Below are 27952 nucleotides of genomic sequence, written 5' to 3' on the forward strand. Positions count from 1 at the left end.
ACGCCAAAAGAACAGCATAGGGGTCCCCCAAAATCCATACCAGACCCTTATTCGAGCATGCAGCCCGGCCGGTCAAGAAAGGCGGTGGGGACGAGCGAGCGCCCCCCCCTCCTGAGCTGTACCAGGCCGCATGCCCTCAACATGGGGGGTGAGTACTTTGTTGGAGGGGGTGCCCTGCGGCCCCCCCACCCCAAGGCACCTTGTCCCCGTGTTGAGGGCATGCGGCCTGGTACGGCTCAGGAGGGGAGGCCGCTCACTCGTCCCCACCCCCTTTACTGACGGGCCGGGTTGCATGCTCGGATAAGGGTCTGGTATGGATTATGGGGGGGACCCCCACACCGTTTTTTCGGCGTAGGGGGTTCCCCTTAAAATCCATACCAGACCTAAGGGCCTGGTATGCCTCCAGAGGGGAATTCCCTCTCGCGCTCGCCGCAATAGGAAAATGTGTTTTTCCTATTGCAGCCAGCGTGAGATGTACAGTACCCTGACGCCAAGAACCAGCGCAATGGGTTCGCGCTGGAAACATTCTCGTGGCCGTGTACTGTAGTTTGTACAAAAGTCTGATGGTTTTGTGTACACACGATCAGACTTTGCTCCATCGGTCTTTTGTTGCTGGAAAGTTTGTCCGTTCACACAGCCAACAAAAGTCCAATGGAAACAGAAAAAGTTTGTCTGATGGAGCGTACACACAGTCGGATGTTGCTCCAAAACAGCTAATTTGCATGTTTGTTGTCAAAAAGTCCGATCGTGTGTACAGGCCTTAAGAATACCAAACCTGGTATACATTTTGTTTTTGTTGTGATCTGAATCTGATAGCCTGGTCATCATTTCCTACTGATTAAAACTTAAAATGTGACAACGTATTTTTTTTGTTTCATGTTGATCTTCAATAAAACTTTATTGCAAATAAACCCCAACAACTTAATCTGGCACTATATTCTAGTTAAAAAAACTAATTTCAAGTATGTATTCTTAATTTAAAAAGTACTTTCTATTGCTTTCGGCCTCCAAATCAGCAAATTCCCTTTTCTTGCTGCTATGATCTGACTTAGTGCTCTTTCAGACAGGCGGCTGGAGGGAGGTAAAAACAGGCTGCAGAACCGTCGTCCCCTGGTTGCTCATCTGAGCTGTCCCAATACCGCCAGATGGGGCAGTACAGATGCCGCAGCCATGAAGCAAAGACATTTTCAACTCAGGGTGGTACCACATGTCAAACTCCCCCATTAAGTTTAAATAGGGCTAAGCTGCAACTGTGTTCAATGCACACAATTGGTAGTGTGGCATTATAGGCATAAATCAGGCCGTGAGGAGGCATTATAGGGCCTGCTCAACTTCTGTCAAAAGAGATCTGAATTTGGATCGTTCTTCAGAGAGCATCACAGGGCACATCCCTTACTAACAGAGGGTGGTTACATTCATTCTTCATGGTTCCACTGTATGTAGGAGCTTAGCTACCCTCTCTTACTTTCTCCTGTAATTGATTATGGACCATGGGATTTGTAGTGTGCAAACAGCAGTGCACATGACTGAACTAAGGCACAGAAATGTAACTGAGGGAGAAAAGGAGAGGTCTGGGAATTTACTGAGGATGTCATACAGAGGCAAAAAAAACACAGTAAGAAATTATTTAATGAAAAATAGATTACAGGATCAAAAAAAGGCTTTCTTTCCAGGGATCTGCAAATACTAATTTGTCCTTATCTCCTTGAAGAAGAGATACTTTTTCATAGAGAAATGTGTCCATGCATATATGCATCGGTACACACAGGAGGAGCCAAACATGTTGATGCACCCTGTACAAGACTGCCATTGTCCATCCATCCTTGCTTACATACTGTATCTACTTCTACTTATGTTCTTCTGCTTCAGTGTACTCTTGTGATCCAGCTTGTTACTGGCTTAATGCCCTGTACACACGGTCGGATTTTCCGATGGAAAATGTGTGATAGGACCTTGTTGTCGGAAATTCTGACCGGGTGTAGGCTCCATCACACATTTTCCATTGGATTTTCTGACACACAAAGTTTGAGAGCAGGATATAAAATTTTCCGACAATAAAATCAGTTGTCGGAAATTCCGATCGTGTGTACACAAATCCGACGCACAAAGTGCCACACATGCTCAGAATAAATAAAGAGATGAAAGCTATTGGCCACTGCCCCGTTTATAGTCCCGACGTACGTGTTTTACGTCACCGCGTTTAGAACGATCTGATTTTCCAACAACTTTGTGGGACCGTTTGTATGCAAGACGAGTTTGAGCCAACATCCGTCGGAAAAAATCCCAGGATTTCGTTGTCGGAATGTCTGAACAAAGTCCGACCGTGTGTACGGGGCATAACACTGAAGAAATGGCCACACTCCAAGATCCATCAAAATTCTTGCTTAATAAACGAGCATTCCAAGTGTTACAAACAGCTCAAATTGTAGACGCGGTTCACACACTAAGGTTAGTGTGTGAAACGCGTCTACCATTTGAACTGTTTGTAACACTTGGGATGTTCACTTATTAAACAAGAATTTTGATGGATCTTGGAGTGCAGTCATTTCTTCAGTGTTGATTGTATGCGGAGGCGAGCCGAGTCAGGCACCCATGATATCATTAGGCTTCCTGTCTCACCTGGAGCAGGGAGTTCTTTTGTTTGGATAGTGTTACTGGCTTATCTGCTCTCTGTTGCTTTTGGCTTAACTGCTGATTCCATCATTCCTGGACAGCATTGGTGGCCCTGGTTGTGGGCAGGGGTACCTTTGGCACAGAGTGCGCTCATCAATGCCCGGGATCATGTGGAGACTGCGATCATGTGAAGAATCTAGCATTAAGGCAGTTCCCAGACTTAGAGATGAGCCTTCACTGTGTGCAGTAATTAAAGTACACAGTTCCTCTGAAAAGTGCTGTCCCATGTCACTACACACGGTAACTGATTAATGTTGTATTAGGGGGGACGTGCTGAGCTTGCACCCACTCCACCAGTCCAGTGTGCCTCTGTTACCTCACTCCCAGTAACAGAATGGGGTCCTGCCGAGCAGACCTCATGGAGGCTTATATTAACTCCTTAACTTCCGTAGCCATGTGATCAGGTCATGGATCTCCGTAATGCATGTTCAGTTCCAGTTGCTACTGAAAACTGACCGCTAGGGAGGGAGCCAGAGCATCGATATCCTCGCTACCGGAGAACTTGTCCTCTTTACCAGGTACTACACCTAATGACTGGTTGTTTGGTGTCTTGGACTTGTGCTTAGTTACTTTTAGCAACTTCACTCCTTCTCCTTGACTTGCAGAGCTAACCCATTTGTAGTAGCTGAGCTTCATACCCCTCTATGCATTACAGACCCTGATCCTTTATATACGCCAGAACCCACATGCACCCCTTTAAATAACTTTAGACCAGGCTTGGAACAGTTAATGTAACTTTACAGGAGAAATTTCAGCCTTATAGTCCAATGTGAACAAGTCCAATTCCTATCCTAGCTATAGTTGTGTGGCTGCCAAGGCATATCTCCATGAGGTGGTAGTCCATACTGGTGTTCTCCATTGCTTGGATGTCCTCCAAAAACCCCCATGCCTTCAGCGTACTGCAAGGTGCAGCATTTCCAGTACCACGAGCCAAGAGCAGGAACAGTAACCAGGAAGAAGCCCCTGGACCTCAGCCTTCCCGCTTTTTAAAGCACTGGTGGACTGGACTGGCAAGGAACAAAAAGACTAGAAACTGACCAAACTGACCAGCCTGAGCCAGCTGCTAAATCACTAAATTAGCATTAACTCAACCTGCTTGCACGGTGAAGACTGATTGTGCCTTGGATGCTACACATCAACCATTAGTTATACCTTCTAAAAGGGGATAAGGGAAGTTTCTAACTTCAGCATAGTGGCAAGGAAAGCAATAGCAACTCACTTACTTCTAGAGTTTTTTTTATTTGGTGGATCTTTCACAAGTATTTATGTTAAGAACTTAGCAACTCTGTTGTAGATAAAAAAATGTAATAAAAGTGTAACCCAGAACATTATTTGTAGGCACCTGCCCACGGCTCATGAAAGCAGAAGCATCAGACATACTATAGAATAGAAGATATAAATAGGATCAGTCATTGAGAAGGTGTGAAATTCTCCAGAAGTTATACCGTTATAGATGATTTCCCTGCTGTGTTTCCATGCTTCAGCAACGATTTTGACAGCTTCCTTTGTGATACAATCTGCACAGACACCGAGCAAAATAAGAACAGATTACTCATGTAAAAGAAGCATGTATTCATCATTTCAAAATAAATCATTTTGTCTTCATAAGATTTGTCATAACAGAATAAAAAATACTTTTTTGTCAATGCTTAGTAATCCAACATGAAAATGTCTGTAATGTTATAGATTTGAGGATTGGGGTGGTACATAATATACAATATTAAAAAATGGAATATGTATCCTAATGTATTCATCTATGTAGTCTCAACAAATTCTTTACCTCCTTACAAAATATATAGTGCATTAATATTACTGTCTTTAGAGAAAGGAACTTGATATTCCTAGCCTAACCACAAAAAAACATAATATACTCACAAGACACAATTTAAGTGAAAGGCAACTAACCAAAAGCAGTTAAGAAAACAATTGATCTCAGAAACAAGTTAAACATGGGTAAAATCAAAATCCTCCAACCTCCTCTTTCCCAAAGTAACAAATATGGTTAAGTTGTGAAGTATTTTTTTACGCTTACATAGAAATTCAAAAATGTTTGTTTCTTACTTGCCCCAAAGTGCACTCCATACCACCCAGGAAGTCAGCATCTTTCAGGCCATTGTGATTACTGCTTATGTCATGCACCTCAAAACGTAGGCGCTGAACTTCCTCAAAATAAAAGTCAACTGTGAAAATCTTTGAGAAAATAGGGTTGATGCATGTTCTGATGATTTCTGTTCGGTCTACCTGTGAGGGGAAAAAAAAACAGGAAAATTCAGAATGTTGACTAACCATTTCAAAACCACTTTTTAAGATTTTCGAAAGAAAACTTTTCAAAAAAGAAATATTGTGGCTACCATTGCTAACCGCTCCTTTTAAAAATTCTGGTTACTGAAGTGTATGCGTGCATTGTGACTGAACTGAGGTCTGATGTCCATGCGTACATTGGGGCTGATCTGAGGTCTGAAGGTACAGAAATTAGGTCTGATCTGAGATCTTTATGTGATGCTGTAGGGTTGTTTACAATAAATAATAAGTTTAACTTTTCATTAGCAGTAAAACTTGAACACGGCAGTACATTAAAAAATGTTAACCTAATGAAGACTACAGAGGATTATTGATCATTGGCACACTGGCTGTCAGTGTCATTGGGGGTAGCCTGTCAGTGCTCAGACCATACGCCACACACTGCATTAAATTGGTCTGCATGGCTGTTGTCCCAGAAGGAAGACACTTCTAAAGATGATGCACAAGAAAGCCCGCAAACAGTTTGCTGAATACAAGCAGACTAAGGACATGGATTACTGGAACCATGCCCTGTGGTCTAATGAGACCAAGATAAACTTATTTGGTTTAGATGGTGTCAAGTGTGTGTGGCGGAAACCAGGAGAGGAGTACAAAGACAAGTGTGTCTTGCCTACAGTCAAGCATGGTGGCGGGAGTGTCATGGTCTGGGGCAGCATGAGTGCTGCCAACACTGGGGAGCTACAATTTATTGAGGGAACCATGAATGCCAACATGTACTGTGACATACTGAAGCAGAGCATGATCCCCTCCCTTCAGATACAGGGCCACAGGGCAGTATTCCATTATGATAACGACCCCAAACACACCTCCAAAATGACCACTTCCTTGCTAAAGAAGCTGAAGGTAAAGGTGATGGACTGGCCAAGCATGTCCCCAGACCTAAACACTATTGCACATCTGTGAGGCATCCTTAAATGGAAGGTGGAGGAGCGCAAGGTCTCTAACATCCACCAGCTCTGTGATGTCGTCATGGAGGAATGGAAGAGGACTCCAGTGGCAACCTGTAAAGCTCTGGTGAAGAGGGTTAAGGAAGTGCTGGAAAATAATGGTGGCCACACAAAATATTGACATTTTCACTTAGGGGTGTACTCACTTTTGTTGCCAGCGGTTAAGACATTAATTGCTGTGTGTTGAGCTATTTTGAGGGGGCAGCAAATTCACACTGTTATACAAGCTGTACACTCACTACTTTACATTGTAGCAAAGTGTAATTTCTTCAGTGTTGTCACATAAAAAGATATAATAAAATATTTACAAAAATGTGAGGGGTGTACTCACTTTTTGGGATACTGTATATTGTTTTGAGCACATTGTATAACTTTGACTGCACTATAATAGCTGCATACCATTTGATTTTACTATTATACTATTACTAATATACTATTATAATACTAATGGCTACACTATTTTACGCATTATTATTATGTTAAGGTGGTGTGGAATCACTTTTTTTGTGTACGCTTGCAAACCACATTTGAGTGGTTAGTGCCTGCGTGGATTGTTTTTTAGTTAATAGTGTCAGAATACAGTAGCTCAGCTGGGAGATTTGTCCATCTGTGTTGTATAGTGTGGATGGAGGAATCTACTGACTGAACAAAATAAATCTATCCGTGTATGACTAGCCTTAGTGGTAATTTTTGTATATGTTGCCAAAGAACAGGGTTGCTTGAAGTTCACACAGCCTGATATTTTATACAGTTAAAACTCATTGTTATGCTCATAGAGTTTTACTTTCATTTATATTCATGGAAAAAGTCTTCCTTGAAAAAATGTTTTTTTACGGTCAATGCAAAATAGAGTGTACGATAAGTACAGCAGCATTGCTAAAGCACTAATCTTATCTTAGTTCTGCATAAAGAATATAAAAAGTATCCTGTACAGCAGAACTACATTTCAACATACACATCTGAACCTTGCAATTATCCTGCTTTCTAGTTTGAAGTGGACACTATATCATATCAAGAGTGCTTGAGGTATGATGTGCTACATGTAAAATATTGATATTTTCATATTGACAGCAAAGGCAAGTTGTTATACCGCGTACACACGGTAGGACTTTTCGACCGGACTTGTCCGACGGACGCCGACGGACCAAATCCGGTGGACAATCCGATCGTGTGTGGGCTTCACCGGACCTTCAGTGGACTTTTCCAGTCGCAAATCTGACGGACTTTAGATTTGGAACATGCATCAAATCTTTACGTCGTAACTCCGCTGGACCCAGAAATCCGCTCGTCTGTATGCTAGTCCGACGGACAAAAAACGACGCTAGGGCAGCTATTGGCTACTGGCTATCAACTTCCTTATTTTTGTGTGATTGTGTGTAGGCAAGTCCGGTCGTTAGAAAGTCTGTTGAAAGTCCGCCAAAAGTCTGTCGAAAGTATGTCGGACGGGCTGTCGGACTTTTGTAGCTGAAAAGTCCCACCGTGTGTACGCGGCATTATGTTCACTTAGGACATACATGTGAAATTTTATAACTATAATTCATTGTTTCATCCACATCTTAAGTGTTCAGTGTGAAAAGAAATCTCTTCAAGAAAAGTTTTAATAAATTGCAATATGTTTCAGTGATTTTATTCAGGAAGAACATAAAGGACAGCTGGCCCTTTGTTTTAAAAATCTATATCATAATGAGCCCAGCACACTAAATAAACTAGCAATATAAATGTTATTTATACATGTTTCCATATAAACTAAGATTTTGTCATGCTCAGCCTAAAGACTTTATGGTGGCTGCTTCCATCATTACTAAGTGGTGGCTCCTTCCATCATTACCAAGTGGTGGCTCCTTCCATCATTACTAAATGGTGGCTGCTTTCATCATTACTAAGTGGTGGCTGCTTCCATCATTACCAAGTGGTGGCTCCTTCCATCATTACCAAGTGGTGTCTCCTTCCATCATTACTAAATGGTGGCTGCTTCCATCATTACTAAGTGGTGGCTGCTTCCAACATTACCAAGTGGTGGCTCCTTCCATCATTACCAAGTGGTGGCTCCTTCCATCATTACTAAATGGTGGCTGCTTCCATCATTACTAAATGGTGGCTGCTTCCATCATTACTAAGTGGTGGCTGCTTCCAGCATTACTAAGTGGTGGCTCCTTCCATTATTACCAAGTGGTGGCTCATTCCATCATTACTAAATGGTGGCTGCTTCCATCATTACTAAGTGACTATTCCATTTCTTGTGGAAGAATGAGTAACTAGGAAGTACTATACAAGTCCCAGCATTCAATATACCCGAGGGTTGCTGTTAGAAATTACAAGGTCCCATACAGCCTACCTGACAGGCCCCCCCCACCCAACGTATAACAATATTTTCACTAAAAAATACACCAAAATCATTATTAGCAGACACAAACACAACATAACTTAAACAATTCCTGCTAAATCTAAAAGATAAAACTGTATTCAGTTATTAAACAAAGCTCTGTCTCTGAATGAGGTATTGGGGCTCAATTATGTGAGCACTGAGGTGTGTACAGTGTGAATCATTGTTTTTTTTTTTTTAATGTGGTTTGAGCTGTGTGTAGGCAGGCTATGTTACCCTATGAGGATGCAGCAGTTGCACAAACACAACCCCAGGTCCTAATCTGACAGGCACGTGGATACAGGTGTAGGGCCCCAAACACAGACAGTGAGTGTGCACTTGGGCCAGTCACCCACACCTGCACACCTGTCAAATTAGAACCTGTGGCTGTGTTCATACAGCCGCTGCAACCTCATAGAGTAACAGGAGGCTCCAGCCACACAAACCGTTCCTTCACACTGTATGGGCCAGAGAACCCATGTACATGAGCTCTTAATTTTGTTATTTTATATATTTTTTTTTTTACAATTTTTATTATTTTTTACATTCTGTTTACTATATTTGATTTATTTTTGTTGGGGTGAATCCTCAGAGATCTAAACAAACCCCTAATATCTAATTTTTGAGACACAGAAAGGGACTGGCGACATAAATTATTCAGTCTCTTTCTCTACAGCCTCACCTGCACAGTGAATAAAGAGAAAGCACTATACAGATGCTCCTGTTCAATCACAAACTGAAGCATAGTAAACACAACTTTCTACGTTTCAGTTATGAATGAACGCAGTGAGTGATTGGTACAGATTGCTCACTGTGTTCCTTCAGGTAAGGAAGGGGCTTGTAAATATGACATATTTATCAGCTTCCCAATCCCGAAACATCCCCCTGTGTGCCTGTAGCAGCTGGTAGGAGACAAGACGAGAGGAGGGAAGCTGTGGGGGAAGGGGAGAGTGTTATACGGGGGCCTAGGCAGCAGAGGGAAGAGGGAATCTACAGGTAGGGTAATTGTCATGGCGGGGGGGCAATTACTGGAACCCATTCCCTGTTTGGCTCTCCCTGCAGCACCTGAAAGGGAGGGAGAAGCTGACTTTCAGCTGCTGCAAAGAGCCATACAGGGGATGGGTTCCAGTAATTGCCCCCACACCGATCACCCTCCCCTGTGCACTATCCTTTTTCCCCTGCTGGCCCAGGCCCTGTACAGGAGGACCAGTGGTACCCCTTTATCAGCAGCTCTACCTTCTAGCTGATTGGTGGACATGTACTGAACAGAATAGTGATGCACGAATCTCTCACATTACACACTGAAGTGAAGCTGACAACACCCAGTAAGTAAGCATGATTTTGTTAATGTTCGGCTAACAGGTGGATGGAGTGAGCAATGGGGAAGTCGACTGGTTGAAGCAGTTCTGACCCTTTTGGGTTACAGGTATGTTTCTGGTCTAATTGGGCTTTTGTGACCCAACTCACAGCAGAGGCTATGATTAATCTCTGGAATCAAAGGACTTTGTGAAGTCCCTGGTATTTGCAGATATTACACAAAGGGTAGCAGTTCCTGCCTAACCAAACATTATTCACCTAGGAACAGCTGGGACTCCTTGTAACAGAAGTAGTTCAACTACTGCAGGAAAGCATAAAAAATGTGCCACAGTCACTAAAATTGGACTACTTTAATCTGATACTTACAAACGAAATATAGTGTAGCGCATCCAAAAAGCAATAAATCAAGTCCACATATTATAAAAATTCCACTGTTGTGCAACTGTCAGTGACAGTTCTTCATATCCAGTGACTCCAGTGACCACCGGCCCTAGCTGGAATGCCTGCTCACCTCCAACAGTTGACGACCCCACTACAGAGTCACACAAGCCTGGTATTATATCTCTCAGGATACCTCAGGAAAACAAATCTTCCTCCTGGTGTTCCTGGACAGCACAGACCTCCTCGCGGGTTCTCCCAATGTAGACCCCGCTACAGAGTCACACATGCCTGGTATTAGATCTCTCAGGATACCTCCAGAATGCAAATCCTCCTCCTAGTGCCCCTGGGCAGCTCACATTACATTTACATCAATGTTGATGATATGCATGTTTTACACATTTTTATGTGAGTATTTTAACCCCTTAGTTTTAAATAAATGTTATTAGCAGAGAGCACTATGGTTTGCCTTTGTCATTATATGGCCACACATGACTGAGTGAGATCCTGGGAGGAGGTCTGAGCTGCCCAGGGGCACTAGGAGGAGGATTCGTGTTTCCGAGGTATCCTGAGAGATATAACACCAGGCGTTTGTGACTCTGTAGTGGGGTCTGCATTGGGAGAACCCGCGAGGAGCCTGGTCTGTGCTGTCCAGGAACATCAGGAGGAGGATTAGTTTTCCCGAGGTATCCTGAGAGATATAATACCAGGCGTGTGTGACTATGTAGTGGGGTCAACTGTTGGAGGTGAACAGGCATTCCAGCTAGAGGTGGTGGACACTGAAGTCACTGGATTTTAAGAACTGTCACTGAAAGCTGCACAACGATGGAATTCTTTGAATATGTGGACTTGATTTATTGCTTTTTGGTTGTGCTACACTATATTTTGTTTGAAAGTATTTTATTGAGAGTCATATGTGGGTACACTCTGAGAGGTGTTGGCAGCAATCACCTTAGGCCTATTAGTAGGCTAATACACTGTATATTAAATTTATTTGATTGATTCACATTATTTTTGTATTGCGCTGATTATAACTTCTTCATACTTTAATCTGATGTCCATGGCGACCGTTATTTAACACACATTGATTGAGGTTTGTTCAGTGAAAATTGCATGGCATGACCAACACAGATTACCAGACTCAATATGTCATAGTATTTTATCAGCAAGATGATCAACAAGATCTTAAATTAAAGTACATATGTGAACTTTGAGATAATCCCTTTTCACTTACACTTTTGGAGATTATAAGATATAGGGTCCATGATGTACAGTTTCTTTAATAAGAAATATGTTATGATAGGGCGCCTCTTCTTCTACCTTCTGCAGAATAGCTACTGACCTCAATCAATAACAGAGCATCCCGTCTAACTGGCACAGCAAAAGAATGTAATGACTGATATAAGAGATAGAAGACACAGACTCAAAATGAATTACCCTGCCAGGCCTTTTCTCAGTGACAAAACTTTATTGGCTGATGATGCAAACCAAGGAAAATAAAAGGGCAGAATGAATTCTGAGGACCTTGTTGACATTCAAATAACTTGTTTAAAGGAAACCTGTCAAGAGAGAACAAAGGAACTTGCCAATTCTGACCAACTGCATCTGAAAATGCTAGTTTCCAGACCTTTTCTGAACATCTATCTTCAGTTGGATGCAGGGTCAGGAGTGTTGCTAAATGTATGAAACTAGGGATGAGCCGAACGCCCTCCTGTTCGGTTCGCAGCAGAACATGCGAACAGGCAAAAAATTCACCAGAACACATAAACACAGTTAAAGTCTATAGGAGACACAAACATGAATAATCAAAAGTGCTCATTTTAAAGGCTTATATGCAAGTTATTGTCATAAAAAATGTTTGGGGGCCTGGGTCCTGCCCCAGGGGATATGTATCAATGCAAAAAAATGTTTTAATAACAGCCGTTTTTCGGGAGCAGTGATTTTTTTTAATGCTTAAAGTGAAACAATAAAAATGAAATATTCCTTTAAATATCGTACCTGGGGGGTGTCTATAGTATGCCTGTAAAGTGGCACATTTTTCCTGTGTTTAGAACAGTACCACAGCAAAATGACATTTCTATAGGAAAAATTGTCATTTAAAACTGATCGCAGCTGTAATGAATTGTCGGGTCTCGGCAATATAGATACAGATAATTTAAAAAAAGAGCATGGGATCCCCCCGTCCATTACCAGGCCCTTTGGGTCTGGTATGAATATTAAGGGGAACCCCGAATCAAAATTAGAAAAAAAAATGCGTAGGGGTCCCCCTAAAATCCGTACAATACCAGGCCTTTAGGGTCTGATATGGAAATTAAGGGGAACCCTGCGCCAAATGTAAAAAAAAATGGCGTAGGGGTCCCCCCCCCCAAAATCCATACCAGACTCTTCAGGTCTGGTATGGATTTTAAGGGGAACCCTGCGCCAAATTTTTAAAAAATGGCGTAGGGGTCCCCCCAAAATCCATACCAGACCCTTATCCGAGCACGCAACCTGGCAGGGAGCTTTTGAATTTACCACGAACACCGCATATTGTTCGCTGCTCATCCCTATATGAAACACCCAAGGCATATGTGGACACCCAGAGAAGAATGGTGTGTGTGGCCAAATTTGAGTAACAGTGGGGGGAACATCAGGGTGCATGGTTAAATAAAACGTGAGTCTACTCACTGTATACTTGGCACACACACTGTACGTCACATTCCTTTTGGAATGGTGACTTAAATATGTGGTATATTCTTTAAGATAATCTGCTTTTAAACTGCTTTAAAAAGTGATATATACACTGAAATATCTTTAAAAGTCTGAGAAGAGATAAATTCCCCCTCTCTTTATTTTATTTATTTATTTCAGGTACTTATATAGCGCCATCAATTTACGCAGTGCTTTACATATACATTATACATTCACATCAGTCCCTACCCTCAAGGAGCTTACAATCTAAGGTCCCTAACTCACATTCATACATACTAGGGCCAACTTAGACAGGATCCAATTAACCTACCAGCATGTCTTTAGAGTGTGGGAGGAAACTGGAGTACCCGGAGGAAACCCACGCAGACACAGGGAGAACATGCAAACTCCAGGCAGGTAGTGTCGTGGTTGGGATTCGAACCAGTGACCCTTCTTACTTCTAGGTGAGAGTGCAACCCACTACACCACTGTGCCGCCCCAACGGCCAGCACAACTGAACATGCTCAGACATGCAAACCACTCTCATTTTAACTCCCATGCCTTTTTTGCCAAGAGTTATAGTAAGGCTTCATGTACACTACTGCTGGTAAATGGACGTTTAGGAGCAGTTGGGCATATTTTTCAGCTGCTCCTGAACTCTCCTCCATGTTATCTTATCAATACATGTTCACAGGGTCCTATATAGTAATTTCTAGGCAGTGAGTTCAGAAGCATTTTTTGGAAAGCAAAAAATGCGTTTTAGGACAGATGTTCAGAGGCATTTGAAACAGCTTGTAAATGCGTGTAAATGTGGTAACTCGCGTTTAGCCGTGTTTCGTTTACAGGCATTTTTACTTTTCGACTATTTGGAAAAAAAATGCTTCTAAACACAAATGTGGGTAAACGCAGCTAAAAGCAGCATGTAAATGCAGCAAAACTGGCATTTTTAAATGTCGGTTACTATCTGTCAAGTTAAATCGTTCAGGAGAGGTTGTAAAACATCCCATATACATTAAGCCTAAGGCCCCTTTCACACTGGGGCGGTTTGCAGGCGTTATTGCGCTAAAAATATCGCCTGCAAACCGCCCCTAAATAGCCTCCGCTGTTTGTTCAGTGTGAAAGCCCAAGGGCTTTCACACTGAAGCGGTGCGCTGGCAGGAGAAGAAAAAATCTCCTGCGAGCCGCATCTTTGGAGCGGTGAAGGAGCGGTGTATTCACCGCTCCTAAACCGCTCCTGCCCATTGAAATCAATGGGACAGCGCGGCTATACAGCGGCAATACCGCAGCTATAGCCGTGCTGTATGAGTGGTTTTAACCCTTTTTCGGCCGCCAGCGGGGGGTTAAAACCGCACCACTAGCGGACGAATACCGCGGTAAAACAGCGCTGTTTTACCGCTGACGCCCCCTACCGCCCCAGTGTGAAAGGGGCCTAAATACCAAAATGAGCACTGGGCTAAAAAGCATTTTTGAGAGTGAAAATGAGAGTTATGTAGCCCAATGCAGGTTTCAGCCATTGATTTAATGGTACAATTGTAACTTCCCTAAATAAATACTTTTAATGTTGAGATGAACTGTATCTTTCTCTCAAAAAAATTGTCCTTGCAACAATGTTGCTTCTTCTTCATCTTTTTTGTTTTTAAGAATGCTAGAATGTAGAATGTTTTCATTATTTGGTAAAATATATTTTTCTCTGTCTGTCTCACTTGTTGCTGTCCATCTCACAAAAATCTTTACCCAAACTCACACAGGTATCTTTTCAAACCACAAAAAATACCATTACTGATGCAAATTTAAAATGAGTCACAATTGTGTGTGTTGTTTAGTATTTCTAAATTATCATAAAGCATAAAAAAATGTGATATCTGTACCAACATCATAAATAAAAATGTCCTTCCCAAAATTCAGAGGGTATCATCACTATTCTACACTCACACACCAAGAGCCACCAAATATCACAGAATAAATCAAGAAGAATAACTCCTGACTAATGTAATTCTACCACCTATATGTCCAAAGAAATGCAGTATATATGTGTATTTCTGTATAGGCAGGATCCTCAAGTGGCAACACAGTGGCTAACAGGTTAGCACTTCTGCCTAGCAACACAGAGGTTCTTGGTTTGTATCCCAAATATGCCAGCTCATGTAGAGAAGTTGTCTGTGTTCCCTATGTTGTTAAACGTAGGTCCTTACATAAATTATGTCTAAATGTAGTATTTATGTTTAGGAGGGTTCCACCACCATTGCAGATCGAATCGCTTCATATGTTTTCCATGGGCAAGGACTATAATCAGCTTTAACATTTCCCCACCAGCACCAATTGCAGCCTCTTACCAAGCCTAAATCCACAAAATGACAGCTGTTTATCTCTCAGCATCCTGACAGTAATCAGCCATAACCAGCCTTCAAAACAGATGGCATATGCCAGAAACAGGTTGTTCAATGGCTTTCCACAGTACATCTGCATTGATTAACTTATTGCACTTCTGGGACTTAGGACTGTGACACCACAGAGATGCAGCCTACATGCATGTGGAAGCGCAGTGGCTAACTGGTTAGCACTTCTGCCTAGCAGCACTGAGGTTCTTGGTTTGAATCCTGCTACCTGGCTAGATGTTTGTATCTTCTTCCTCTGTCATGGTGTTAAAGTTTCTTTTTCACCAGTGATTACAGTTTTGATGGGTTTCACATAATGGAACCCCAAAAAATAAACTTATAAATCAAGCAAGCGTGGGTTTGCACCAAATCTAGTACTGTGGTGTTTTGGACCACACATGGATGTATAAGTCTAGTGTGATTCTGCACACATATTTTAATGTTGATGAACGACGAATGCTCTTTGTCATCAATTTGTGTGAAGCAGCCCACATAAAGTTGTAATTTCCTGTTTTGTACCCTCCAGATGCCCAACAACGTACATGTTTAATTTGGAGATTTTTGGGATCACTGGTCATGGCCAGAGCCTTGGACATTTGTTATTTTGAGGTTTACCCTGCACAGATATCTATGCTGATGCATTCTTTCAATTGTAAAGAGTGTGCATTTCTGATTAACAGGTTTGAGCACTTAAGGCATACATGAAGAGACAGAAATAATTATACTGGTGGGTGTGTCCTTTGCTGGGTGGGTCTAGGAGGGTGTGCTAGCAAACATAGCTAGGTTGTTTAAAGGCCTGCATTTGTGGCAGGTGTTTGGCCTAAAAACAGACCTGAATCTTTCTTTGCAGTGTGTATATTGAGTTACAAATAAATATGTTTTTAGTGTTTTTTTTGGGGGGTGTGCATAATTTCCGACCCACACCCTATTAAGGCTGTGGTTTAATGATTACTTCTAAATCTCACATGTTAGATTTACAACTGCTAAGTAATGGTTCCTGCTAATTCATTCCTGCTGTGTGTGTCAATGTAGTTTGTGCGCTGCCTTTTTGTCTGGTTTTGCTTATGATAATCCTGCCATGTAACGTTTTTGGGTTTGGGGCGAGGACTTTTCATCACCAAAAATGTTATTCATGCTTGTTATTAGCTTGATTTGTATCACTGCTTTTCTAATGTGATTTTTTATTGTGTCTAATTTTTAGTGTCCTACCCTTGTAGATTGTAAGCTATTTTGAGCAGGACCCTTCTAACTATATTGTCAAATGCTGCAGCATCATTTCCATGCCCTTTTTGTTTTTTGCCCAAGTTCATTCATGTACCAAATGTTTATACTAATGGTGAAATAAAAAGTAGATTTTTTTTGCTTTGTTTGACTTTTGCAGACTATAAATACATCTTTTCTAAGTGCAAACTATTTATACCCTTTCAAATCTGTATTAAATCTAGTTGCAAAAGTATTTGGTTGTAGAGTTTAAAGTGTAATGGGGGGAGGAGGAAGAAACCCCCCCAAAAAACCTAAAAAAAAACAACAACAAAAAATCCCTGCTCCAACGCTGAATTTCTTTTGTGGACTAATTCTTTTGTGAACTAGGTAAACCATGAAATACATCAACTAAATTTGAATTCTCTCTAAGAACCAAATTAAGAAACAAATACCCCAAAACATTTTTTTAAACAAAATTTGGCATGGGGTCGCCGCCAAAATCAATACCAGGCTCTTAGGGATTGGTATAGACTTTAAGGGGAACTCAATGCCAAAATGTAAAAAAAAAATTGGCTTAGGGTCCCCCCCAAAATCCATACCAGGCCCTTTGGGTCTGGCATAGGTTTTAAGGGGAGCTCCACCCCAAAATGTAAAAAAAAATTGGCGAGGGGTCCCCCCCAAAATCCATACCCTTATCAGAGCATGCAGCCTGGAGGTCAGGATAGGGGGGACTAGCGAGCGCCCCCCCCCTCCTGAACCATTGCAGGCCACATGCCCTCAACATGGGGAGGGTGCTTTGGGTTGTCCCCCAAAGCACCTTGTACCCATGTTAAAGTGGACAAGGGCCTCTTCCTGACAACCCTGGCCAGTGGCTGTCAGGGTCTGCGGGCAGGGGGCTTATCAGAATCTGGAAGCCTTAAGTTTCCAGATTCCGATAAGCTTTAACAAGGGGGCCCCCAGATCGCCCCAGATCATTATCCTGGCCCCCAGATCCCACCCCCCTAATGTGAATGGGTATCGGGTACATAGTACCACTATCCATTTACCAAAAAAGTGTCAGAAAATACAAACCACAAGAGACAGTTTTTGACAAATCCTTTATTTCAAAAATAAAAAGAAATAAGTGCCCCGCGATGTACATCCATCGTCAATCACGGCTCCCGAAAAATAGAAAAAAGCAAAACGCTCTGCCTCGATGGGAGGGCTCCCGCCGACTGCTGTCTCTTCGCTTTGACAGGTGTTATATTCGCAAGGGCAGGGCCACCCAGTGATGTAACCGGGTGACCCCCCGCTTCTGACATCACGTGATGTCACATGATGTCAGAGGGGCGGAGCCCCTTGGTGACATACCCGGGTGGCCCTGTCCTTGCCTATAAAAGAACTGTCACTGTCAAAGAGCACAGAGCACATACAGCAGGAGCCCTCCCATTGAGGTGAAGCGTTTTGATTTTTTTCTTTTTTTCGGGTCCATCGGGAGCCGTGATTGACGATGGATGTACATTGTGGGACACTTTTTTTCTTTTTCTGCTATGCTTTAAGAAAAATTGGCATGGCGTGCCCGCAAAATCCATACCAGACCCTTATCTGAGCATGCAGCCTGGCAGGTCAGGAAAAGGGGAGGGAAGAGCGAGTGCCCCCCCCTCCTGAACCGTACCAGGCCACATGCTCTCAACATGGGGGAGTGGGTGCTTTGGAGCTGGGGGACTCTGCACCCCCCACCCCAAAGCACCTTGTCCCCATGTTGATGGGGACAAGGGCCTCTTTCAGGCAACCCTGGCCAGTGGTTGTTGGGGTCTGCGGGCGGGGGGCTTATCGGAATCTGGAAGAACCTTTTACAAGGGTGCCCCCAGATCCTGCCCCCCATGTAAATGTGTATCAGGTACATTTTACCCCTACCCATTCGCCAAAAAAGTGTCAAAAAGTAAAAACCACAAGATAGTTTTTCACATACCCGCCATTAAAAAAAAGAAAGTCCAGCGATGTAAATCCATTGTCAATCATGCCGCCTGATGGACCAGAGAATAAGTAAAAATGTGAAACACACCGCCTCCATGGGAGGCCTCTCGCCGAATGCTGTCTCTGCGCTTTGACAGCTCTTATATAGGCAAGGGCAGGGCCACCCGGTGATGTAACTAGGTGACTTCACCCCGTCTGACATCATATGACATCACATGATGTCATAAGGGGGCGGGGTCACCTATATTTTAGCCTGTTTTTTGAGCCAAAGGAGTGAATGTTGCTGTTTGCCTGGCCACTGCTACATAGAAGGAAACAAACCTAGGACACAGATCACCCTATGGGGGTAGTGCTACACTTGTCAGAACATTTACCTGTTCTAAAAAGATTTGATAACCACTGGAATTCATTTTCCTAGTAAATACTGTTTTAATGAAATATGCCATATTTCTAAGGCATCAGCTATTACAGAATACACTGGTAACATTCACCACTAAGTTGACTTAACCTTTTTTGATTATATTTTATGGTGACCTGTAGTGCTTTTTTTGCCTGACCACATTCAATGAAAATGTAACACATATTCACCAAGGGTTTACTGAAGATGTTTCCTGGAACCTTAAAATAGATCTAAAGCCAAAACTTTTTTTTTTCAGTTTGTGTAGAATTTATTTGTGAGAATTCCATTCACCTTCTGTCCTTTGTGCCCAAAAGGAAGTGAGAGGAAATCAAAGTGAGACCAATCCCCCAAAACTAGAATCCCTGCTGAAAGATTTCCTGTTTTTGTTTTGGGTGACAACTGAAAAGTTTGGATTTTCTCCAACTTTCTGTCCACATGGCAAAGTCTCCAGGACTAGTGAGTATCTCTAGTGTGGACACAGAGAGCAGTAAAAACCTGACAGAGGTTCTAAAACTAAAACAAAAAAGTACAATCACACAACAGACGCACATTGCAGTCTGCTTTACAGGTTTGTAGTAGACACATGTAAGCAAACATGGTCAAATCTTGGTAGGCAGATGTGCCTAGATCCACCCATCTCCAAAAAATTGATCCCAGTGTGTTCTATGCTTTTGACAGCTGCAGGATATGCACAACACAGGTGAGTGATGTGAAATGTACCTGACATCTGATGTTTGTTTTTATCTCCTATTAAATTTGTCACTTGAAAATATTCATGACCTAAATAAGGCAGCTGCTGCTCATTAAATAGCATTTAGTACTACTCAGAATGACATCAGTGTCATATTATAGAAATATTGCTATAATTTGATTATACACTAAATATACAAATCACTGGGGTAAAATAATAATTATTTTCCATAATAAACATGCATTTCATGACATACCATTTATGGCATGCATTAGCAAAATGATCTAACTTATGCAACCTGTGCTACTATCGGTACTACAAGAACTACAATCCTAGCAGCCTGTTGAGCTGGTGGACACAGTGAGGTGGGGGAAGGTTATGAGATACAGAGTGATACATGACGTTTTTTTGTGAGTGTAAGGTCTCAGAATGTCTACGTATCAATTTATATTTTAGTCCCTGAGAGCTGAAATTCAAGTAAAAAAGGCCATTCTCCTATATATTGTATATTCTCAGATTACTGTTAACTGCAAATTGAAATCTGTTTCCTATGTGAGTAGGAAAGAGAGTCTTTCACAGGGATGAAACAAATCCTCCTACATAGGTTTTACTTGTTTATCTGTGGTCTTCTTCTCTCTACACCCTTTCAAAAGCGCAGATCATTATAAACATTTTTTTGCATCTGTCAGCAGCACAGAGGAGGGGGCAGGGAGACTGCAGTTACAGTGTGTGAGAGCTGATTGGAGGAAAGGAACACACCCCCTCCACATAGCAAAAGAACTGTGTTGTGAATAGAAAAACTCTGTTCTAAGCCCCCCCCCCAGATACAAATTTATCTCATGTGTCGAGAAAACTTCTCAGAAGTGACTCATGCTGATAACAGAGGAAGGAAGCACCAGAGAGAAACTACACTTACAGCTTTGGCGAGAGATAAGTAACACTGCAGATATATGTGCTTTGCTCAAATTCCATGACTGAGGTTTACAACCACTTTAAATGGGGAGTGGGGGGTTCAAGTGCAGCCCTCAACATCACCAAGGGGCCGCAAATAAAATTCAGTGAATCTTCATTATCACACAACACAATATAATCAAAGACTATGGGCATGATACAAGAGAAGGTATGAGACTGTGGACATGTGTAGACATGGTACAGGAGATGGTCAGAGCTTGCAGACATAATGAAGAATATAATCTGAGACTGCAAGCATAATACAAGAGACGGTCAGAGACTGTGGGCATGCTTCAGGAGACTGTCAGAGACTGTAAACATGCAATCTGAGTTGTTGCAGACTAGGGACATGTTTGAGGAAACAGTCATAGACTGGAGACATGTTACATAAGCCTTCTAGAAATCACTGCTATAACAGGGCGATAGGGAAACACAGATTAGTGTCTACAAGGGGCCTGAGCCACATAAAATGTAAGGGCTGCAGATTGAGCATCAGTTGTCTAAAACGTATCATGTGAAAAGAGAGAGAGAAAAAAATAAAAATAATTTTTAAAGGAGAGACCCCAATTTTTAAGCACAAATAGTGGAAATCACCTAAATTTTAAAATTCGCTGTGTCAAGTAAACATAATCAATATACAATGTTTATAAAATGAATTAAATACACTCCCACCATTCAACATATAAGAATAACTGACTCAGTATACAGTATATGCAATGGGTTTGAATTACTAAAGGCAAACAGACTGTTCATTTTGCTTGGGAAGTTGCACTTTGCAAGGTGATTTGCCCCAGAGCTTAGTGTATGAGATGAAGCTCTGCTGACTTCCATCATCTGATTGTGTACTAGCAAAAATGCTGTTTTTTCATTTTCCTTGCACGTGATTGGGTACTGTTTACAAATTTCACCTGTTTCACAAAGCTCTGTGGCAAATTCTTCTGCAAAGTGCAACTTTCTTTGCAAGGTGAAAAGTTTATTTGCCTTTAGTAAATCAACCCGGATTTGTCTACAAACATCATCAATGTTAACGACTTTAAAAAAAGTCTCTGAAAAAAGCAATGTTGTCTCCAGGTTTCCTTGATCTTCCAAATATTATCACGACCACTGTGAATCAACTCCAAACCAAACGTGTTTCCCACATTAATGTGTTATCCTAGATCACTCACCAGAGTTATTGACCTTTAACTTCATAAAGTCTGGACACGCTTGTTATTATGTACAGGGAGGGAAAAAAATATTTGATCCCCTGCTGATTTTGTACGTTTGCCCTCTGACAAAGAAATGATTAGTCTATAATTTTAATGGTAGCTTTATTTTAACAGCGAGAGACAGAATAACAACAAAAATATCCAGAAAAATGCATTTAAAAAAAGTTATAAATTGATTTGCATTTTAACCCCCCTGGCGGTATTCCCGAGTCTGGCTCGGGGTGAGATTTTAGTACCAAAAGCGGTAACCCCGAGCCAGACTCGGGATCGCATCGCTGGATCCTGGAAGACGCGACTCACCTTGTCTCCGGGATCCCGCGATGTTCTCCCGCTGTGTTCGGCGGCCGGATCTTCCGCCCGATCCACTGTGTGCCCTGGCTTCCGTTCCCTGCGAGCGTAGCGACGCAGGGGGTGGAACCGGCGGCAAATTCAAAATGTATAAAGCACAAACACACTGACACATTGTAATCCTATTGGATTACATTACAAAATATAATAAATATTAAAAAATTGACCTCAGATTGCCCCCCAGTGCTTTGTCCAGTGCCCCTGCCTGCAGTTTTACTGTACTTTGTGTCTGGAAACTGCAAAGCGACCATGGCATCCAAAAAGCGCGCTTCAACATCAAAAGCGACATATGACCTGCTGGAAAACAGCGACAGCGAGACAGAATCGCTTGCAGATGTGAGTGATAGCGAATCATGGGGAAGTTTGTCATCAGGCACGGAAAGCGATTTCAGCGATGATCCTGCGACTTTGCCCAGCGATGTGCGGACTTGGTGCTCGATTGATTGCGGTACAGAGCACGCAGCGCCCCCAAGATTCCCGTTTACCGGAGCGCCTGGTATAAAAGTGGAGGTTGAAGATGACAGCCCCTTGGGATACCTCCAACTCTTTTTGACTGATGAGGTCATAGAAATAATTGTTACAGAGACCAATCGGTACCAGGAACAACAAGCTGCTATACCGCAGAGGTTTTCAAGGAGCAGAAAATGGGAACCAGTGACCAAGGAGGACATCTGGAAGTTTCTGGGCCTAATTATTCTCCAGGGAGTGGTGGGCAAACCCCTGCAAAAGTGGTACTGGACAACCAACAAAATATTAGCCACTCCTTTTTTTGGCACCATAATGTCGGAATACAAATTTTCACTCATAATGAAATATCTGCATTTTCAAAACAATGACGAATTTGATGAGACTTCTCATCCAGCTCCAAAACTGAAAAAAATTTGGGACTTATATCAAATTATTCAGAAAAATTTCCAGCAGACCTATATACCAGACAGAGACGTCAGTATCGACGAAAGTCTTATGGTCTACAAAGGAAGACTTAGCTGGATACAGTACATCGCGTCTAAGAGAGCGCGATTCGGCATAAAATCATTCATGCTCTGTGAAGCCAGCACTGGTTATATATGGAATTCGGTCCTTTACACCGGGAAAGGGACGAAATTCAACGACAGATTCAGTCAATATGGAATGGCAACCGCTTCTGTTCTCACTTTGATTGAGCCATTGTTGAATCAGGGGTACTGTGTAACCACAGATAATTTTTATACTTCTCCAGAACTCTATGAGTTCCTTATACAACACAAGACAGATGCTTACGGGACTGTTAGAGCTAACCGGCGTGACATGCCGCCAACCTTTGCCAAAAAAAAGCTCACTGCAGGAGAAATAGTTGCCTGGCAAAAAGGCAAAATGATGGCACTAAGATGGCGAGATAAAAAAGATGTGTGCCTAATGAGTACCATTCACAACACCTCTACTGTCATGGTACGTACAAAAGTTGGAAAAGATGTTATGAAACCTCAAGTCGTAATGGACTACAACAACACAATGGGAGGTGTTGACAGAGCTGACCAGGCCATGACTTTTTACCCTGCTATGAGAAAGCAACAAAAAAAATATTATAAAAAAATCTTCAGGCATCTTCTTGAACAGTGCCTGTGGAACGCTTTCATTCTTCTAAAAAAAAAGAGTGACAGGCCTGTGATTCATGCAGACTTCGTTTGGAAAGTTGCAGAACTCATATTTCTGAAGCACCAAACACCGACCACTGTAAATCGATCTGGACGTCGTGCTGCTGGCGTTGTGAACCCGGAACGTCTGACAGGTCGACACTTTGTGGACCACATTCCACCAACAGAAAAGAAGGCAGCACCCACAAGGATGTGTGTGGTTTGCTGCTCTAAACGTGACGACACAGGAAGGAAAGCCAGAAAAGAAACCCGGTTCTACTGTCCTGACTGTGACGTCGGACTTTGCGCTGTACCCTGTTTTAAAATTTACCATACCCGAGACGTTTACTAAAAGCAATATGACTACTAATATTGCACTCTTGTTTGGACAAAAAAAATGTCAGTGTTTTTGATTTATATTATTTACTAAAATTTATTGAATAAAAAGTATTATTACTATTATATTATTATTTGTTATTATTTATAGTTATTTATTATATTATAATTTATGATTTTGTGTTTCAAACTTTATCATACCCAGGATGTCTACTAGACTCTTGTTTGGACAGATTTCAGTGAGTTATTCCTAAGAATTACAGGCCTACAATATAAAACGCCACATTTCCATGCAAAAATAATGGTACCGCTTTCAGCACCTAAAATCTGAAATAATCATACCGCCAGGGAGGTTAATGAGTGAAATTAATATTTTATCCCCAATCGATCAGCCAGATTTTTGGCTCACAGGTGTCTTCTATACAGGTAACAAGCTGAGATTAGGAGCACTCTCTTAAAGGGAGTGCTCCTAATCTCAGCTTGTTACCTGTATAAAAGACACCTGTCCACAGAAGCAATCAATCAGATTCCAATCTCTCCACCATGGCAAAGAACAAAGAGCTGTCCAAGGATGTCAGGAAAAAGATTGTAGACCTACACAAGGTTGGAATCAGCTACAAGACCATCCCCAAGCAGCTTGGTGAGAGGGTGTCAACAGTTGGTGCGATTAATTGCAAATGGAAGAAACACAAAATAACTGTCAATCTCCCTCGGCCTGGGGCTCCATGCAAGATCTCACATAGTGGGAGTTTCAAGGATCATGAGAATGGTGAGGAATCAGAACTACACGGGAGAATCTTGTCAATGATCTCAAGGCAGCTGGGACCATAGTCACCAAGAAAACAATTGGTAACACACTACACCGTTAAGTACTAAAATCCTGCAGCGCCCGCAAGGTCCTCCTGCTCAAGGAAGCACATGCACAGGCCCATCTGAAGTTTGCTAATGAACATCTGAATGAATCAAAGGAGAACTGGGTGAAAGTGTAGTCAGATGAGACCAAAATCAAGCTTTTTGGCATCAACTCAACTCGCTGTGTTTGGAGGAGGAAGAATGCTGCCTATGACTCCAAGAACACCATCCCCTACTGTCAAACATGGAGGTGGAAACATTATGCTTTGGGGGTGACAGGACAACTTCACAACATTACAGGGACGATGGACGAGGCCATGTACCATCAAATCTTGGGTGAGAACCTCCTTCCCTCAGCCAGGGCATTGAAAATAAGTCGTGGATAGGTATTTCAGCATGACAATGACCCAAAACACAGGGCCAAGGCGACAAAGGAGTGGCTCAAGAAGAAGCACATTAAGGTCCTGGAGTGGCCTAGCCAGTCTCCAGACCTTAATCCCATAGAAAATATGTGGAGGGAGCTGAATGTTTGAGTTACCAAACGTCAGCCTCGAAACCTTAATGACTTGGAGAGGATCTGCAAAGAGGAGTGGGACAAAATCCCTCATGAAAGGTGTGCAAACATACAAGAAATGTCTGACCTCTGTGACTGCCAACAAGAGTTTTGAAACCAAGTACTAAGTCATATTTTGCAAAGGGGTTAAATACTTATTTCACTCATTAAAATGCAAATCAACTTATAACTTTTTTGAAATTAGTTTTTCAGATTTTTTTTGTCGCTATTCTGTCTCTCACTGTTAAAATAAACCTACCATTAAAATTATAGACTGATCATTTCTTTGTCAGTGGGCAAACATACAAAATCAGCAGGGGATCTAATACTTTTTTCCCCTCACTGTATCAGACCTTTCCCTTGGAGCCATCTTCACAGATACATCAACATCTTCCATAAACGCCAAAAGACCTAAATAATTCCAAATAGTGTTTTACTGTTTTTTAAACTTTTATTAAAATTCAAAGTTAGAACATTTCACTCACATTTTATAGTGCTGTATTAGTACACCACTTATAGTATTTCCACCTCTCATACACACTGCTCGGTCTGGGAATTACTGCTCCACCTCTGTCACATATCTGTGCTTCACCAGTTAAATTCCTACTCGATCAGCTTGGTATGCAAGCCATGCATAAATCAATACCCCCCACTACCAGATAACACAGCCGTTACTTCATGTTTTTCCCCTGCTCATAGCCCATGACTCTGTGCACCAGTAAGTAATGCACAAAGTGCAAGGGTCAGGACAAGGAAGCTGCGGGGACCCAAGGACCTGGACGAGGAAGCTGTGGGGGACCCAAGAGACACACACCCTCCAAAAGAGAGCCATTATACAACATTTCCCATCTTGTTCAAAGTATATTTATAAAATGTTGGAGGCAATTGGACCATTGTGCCTCAATCAAGTATTTTCTTGGTGCATATCTCTGTAAAAAGAACTGTAAAAAGAGACTAAAAAGCACTGTAAAATGATGCTACACAACATCCAACCAAACCAATTGAGAACAGCCAACGATAAATGAGAATACTCCAAACACCAAGATAGGCTGAGAGAGACCTGGGAACTATTTCAATTATTACAGTTGAGGACAGGGATATTGAGTTATCACCCTATAACAGATAGAGCCTATACAAAGACCTTAATGGCAAAATCAGATATAAGTTTAATACACTGCACATTTAAATTTAAAACTATCTGTAGCACTTACCCTCAAAGGAGCCACTGGTGATTGGGTTTCCACTTCTGCACAGCCAGGCAACAAGTATACTTCACACTTTCTCCAGACTCAAGGAACAATCTTTGAGCTTGTTTTTTATGTTTTATTAGGGGTAATAACTTGGATGGGGAATAGGAACTATGGGATGCCCAACTTTATAGAAACAAACTCCCTATGTACACATTCAAGAACTGTCTTTCTTCCTGAACACTGACAGTCTCTGATATAAAAGCAAAAACCCCTTTAGGACTAGGTACTCTCGGTGCCTTTTGAAAGTAGCACAAAAAGTTGTAGGTTGCATACAGAAGTGGCTCCAACTCCACTGTAGACACTGATCCCAGTTCTACTGACTGCATGAACTACTAGCCCACCTGGCTGCTTCTTCACTAGCCCACCTTGCTGCTACTGAAGATCTCCAAGGGCAAGGTAAAGGAAAGATTTAAGCACAATGCAGTCTTAAGAAAGGCTTGCTGTGACACTCATTCCCCTTGTGAGTTTCTGACCATATTGATGTACTCCCACTGTCCTCCTTGCTCTTGCTGAATTTTAGATAAGATTCCTTTCAAACCGTGATGCTGCCAGAATCCTCCCAGGCCAGTTGAAGCCCCAGCCGTAAAAATAGAGCCCCCCCCCCAGCAGGGGTTCTCCTCAAGGTCTACCTACAGTCTTCTCAGCACTCCATCTTCCATTCGACTCCCTGCCATCATGACTCATCTATGTTTAAGAGCTGGCTCAGACACCATACCAGGCCCACGGCCTGGGGATTGGCTGAGCTCCCCTAAGTATGCAGATCAACCCTCCTAGCCTCTGCCCTCCAGTTTCCAGAAAGTTCTCCAACCTTCCAGAACCAGGGGGAGGCACCAGAAACCTGCCTGTATGAGTCATCTAGCTCTGAACTGGAGTAAACTTTTGACCCAGATTCAAAGACTCATATTACCATGAGCCAAAATATAAATGTGCCTGCACTTACACGAGTACCACACTAGAGGGTGCTACATATCGAAAATTACTTTTTGAAACTACTGTAGCCTCCCTGACGGTAATCCTGAGTGTGGCTCGGGGTTAAATTTCAGTCCCATTAGCGGTAACCCCGAGCCACATTCGGGATTACATTGCAGGATCCTGGTGCGGTGTTACTTACCTTGTCCCCAGGATCCTGCGATGTCCCCCGCAGTGTCATTGGGCTCTGTCTCCTCCGAAGCCTCTACGTGCCAGGCTCCGTTCCCTGCGAGTGGTGGAGATTGTCCAAAAAGTGTCCCTTTATGTCAAAAGTGGCTTTAGATCAGCTAGAAAACAGCGATAGTAAATTAGAACACTTGCAGAATTGAGCCATAGTGAATCGTGGGGAAATTTATTTTATTATCATTATATTATTATTTTTAAAAATTATTTATATTTATTTATTATATTATAATTTATGTTTTTGTGTTTCAAACTTCATCATACCCGGGATATCTACTAGACTCTTGGTGGACAGATTTAAGTGTGTTATTATTAAGAATTACATGCCTACAATATAAAACGCCAAATTTCCATGCAAAATAATTGTACCGCTTTCAGCACCTAAAATCCGAAATAATCATACCGCCAGGGAGGTT

At 42.1% G+C, this 27952-nt stretch overlaps 1 protein-coding gene across 1 annotated transcript in view; it reads right to left on the reverse strand.

The window, feature by feature from the left end:
- CPNE4 (copine 4) overlaps positions 1-27952 on the reverse strand; it is a 568794-nt gene that overhangs the window by 203395 nt on the left and 337447 nt on the right. Inside the window, exons 3-4 of the mRNA XM_073630343.1 lie at positions 4735-4914; positions 4119-4190 (exon numbers count right to left, since the gene is read on the reverse strand). Coding sequence (XP_073486444.1) covers positions 4119-4190; positions 4735-4914 — 252 coding nt within the window. The remainder of the gene's footprint in view (positions 1-4118; positions 4191-4734; positions 4915-27952) is intronic.

This window comes from Aquarana catesbeiana, linkage group LG05 (assembly GCF_042186555.1).
Source record: "Aquarana catesbeiana isolate 2022-GZ linkage group LG05, ASM4218655v1, whole genome shotgun sequence".
Classification (NCBI taxonomy): domain Eukaryota; kingdom Metazoa; phylum Chordata; class Amphibia; order Anura; family Ranidae; genus Aquarana; species Aquarana catesbeiana.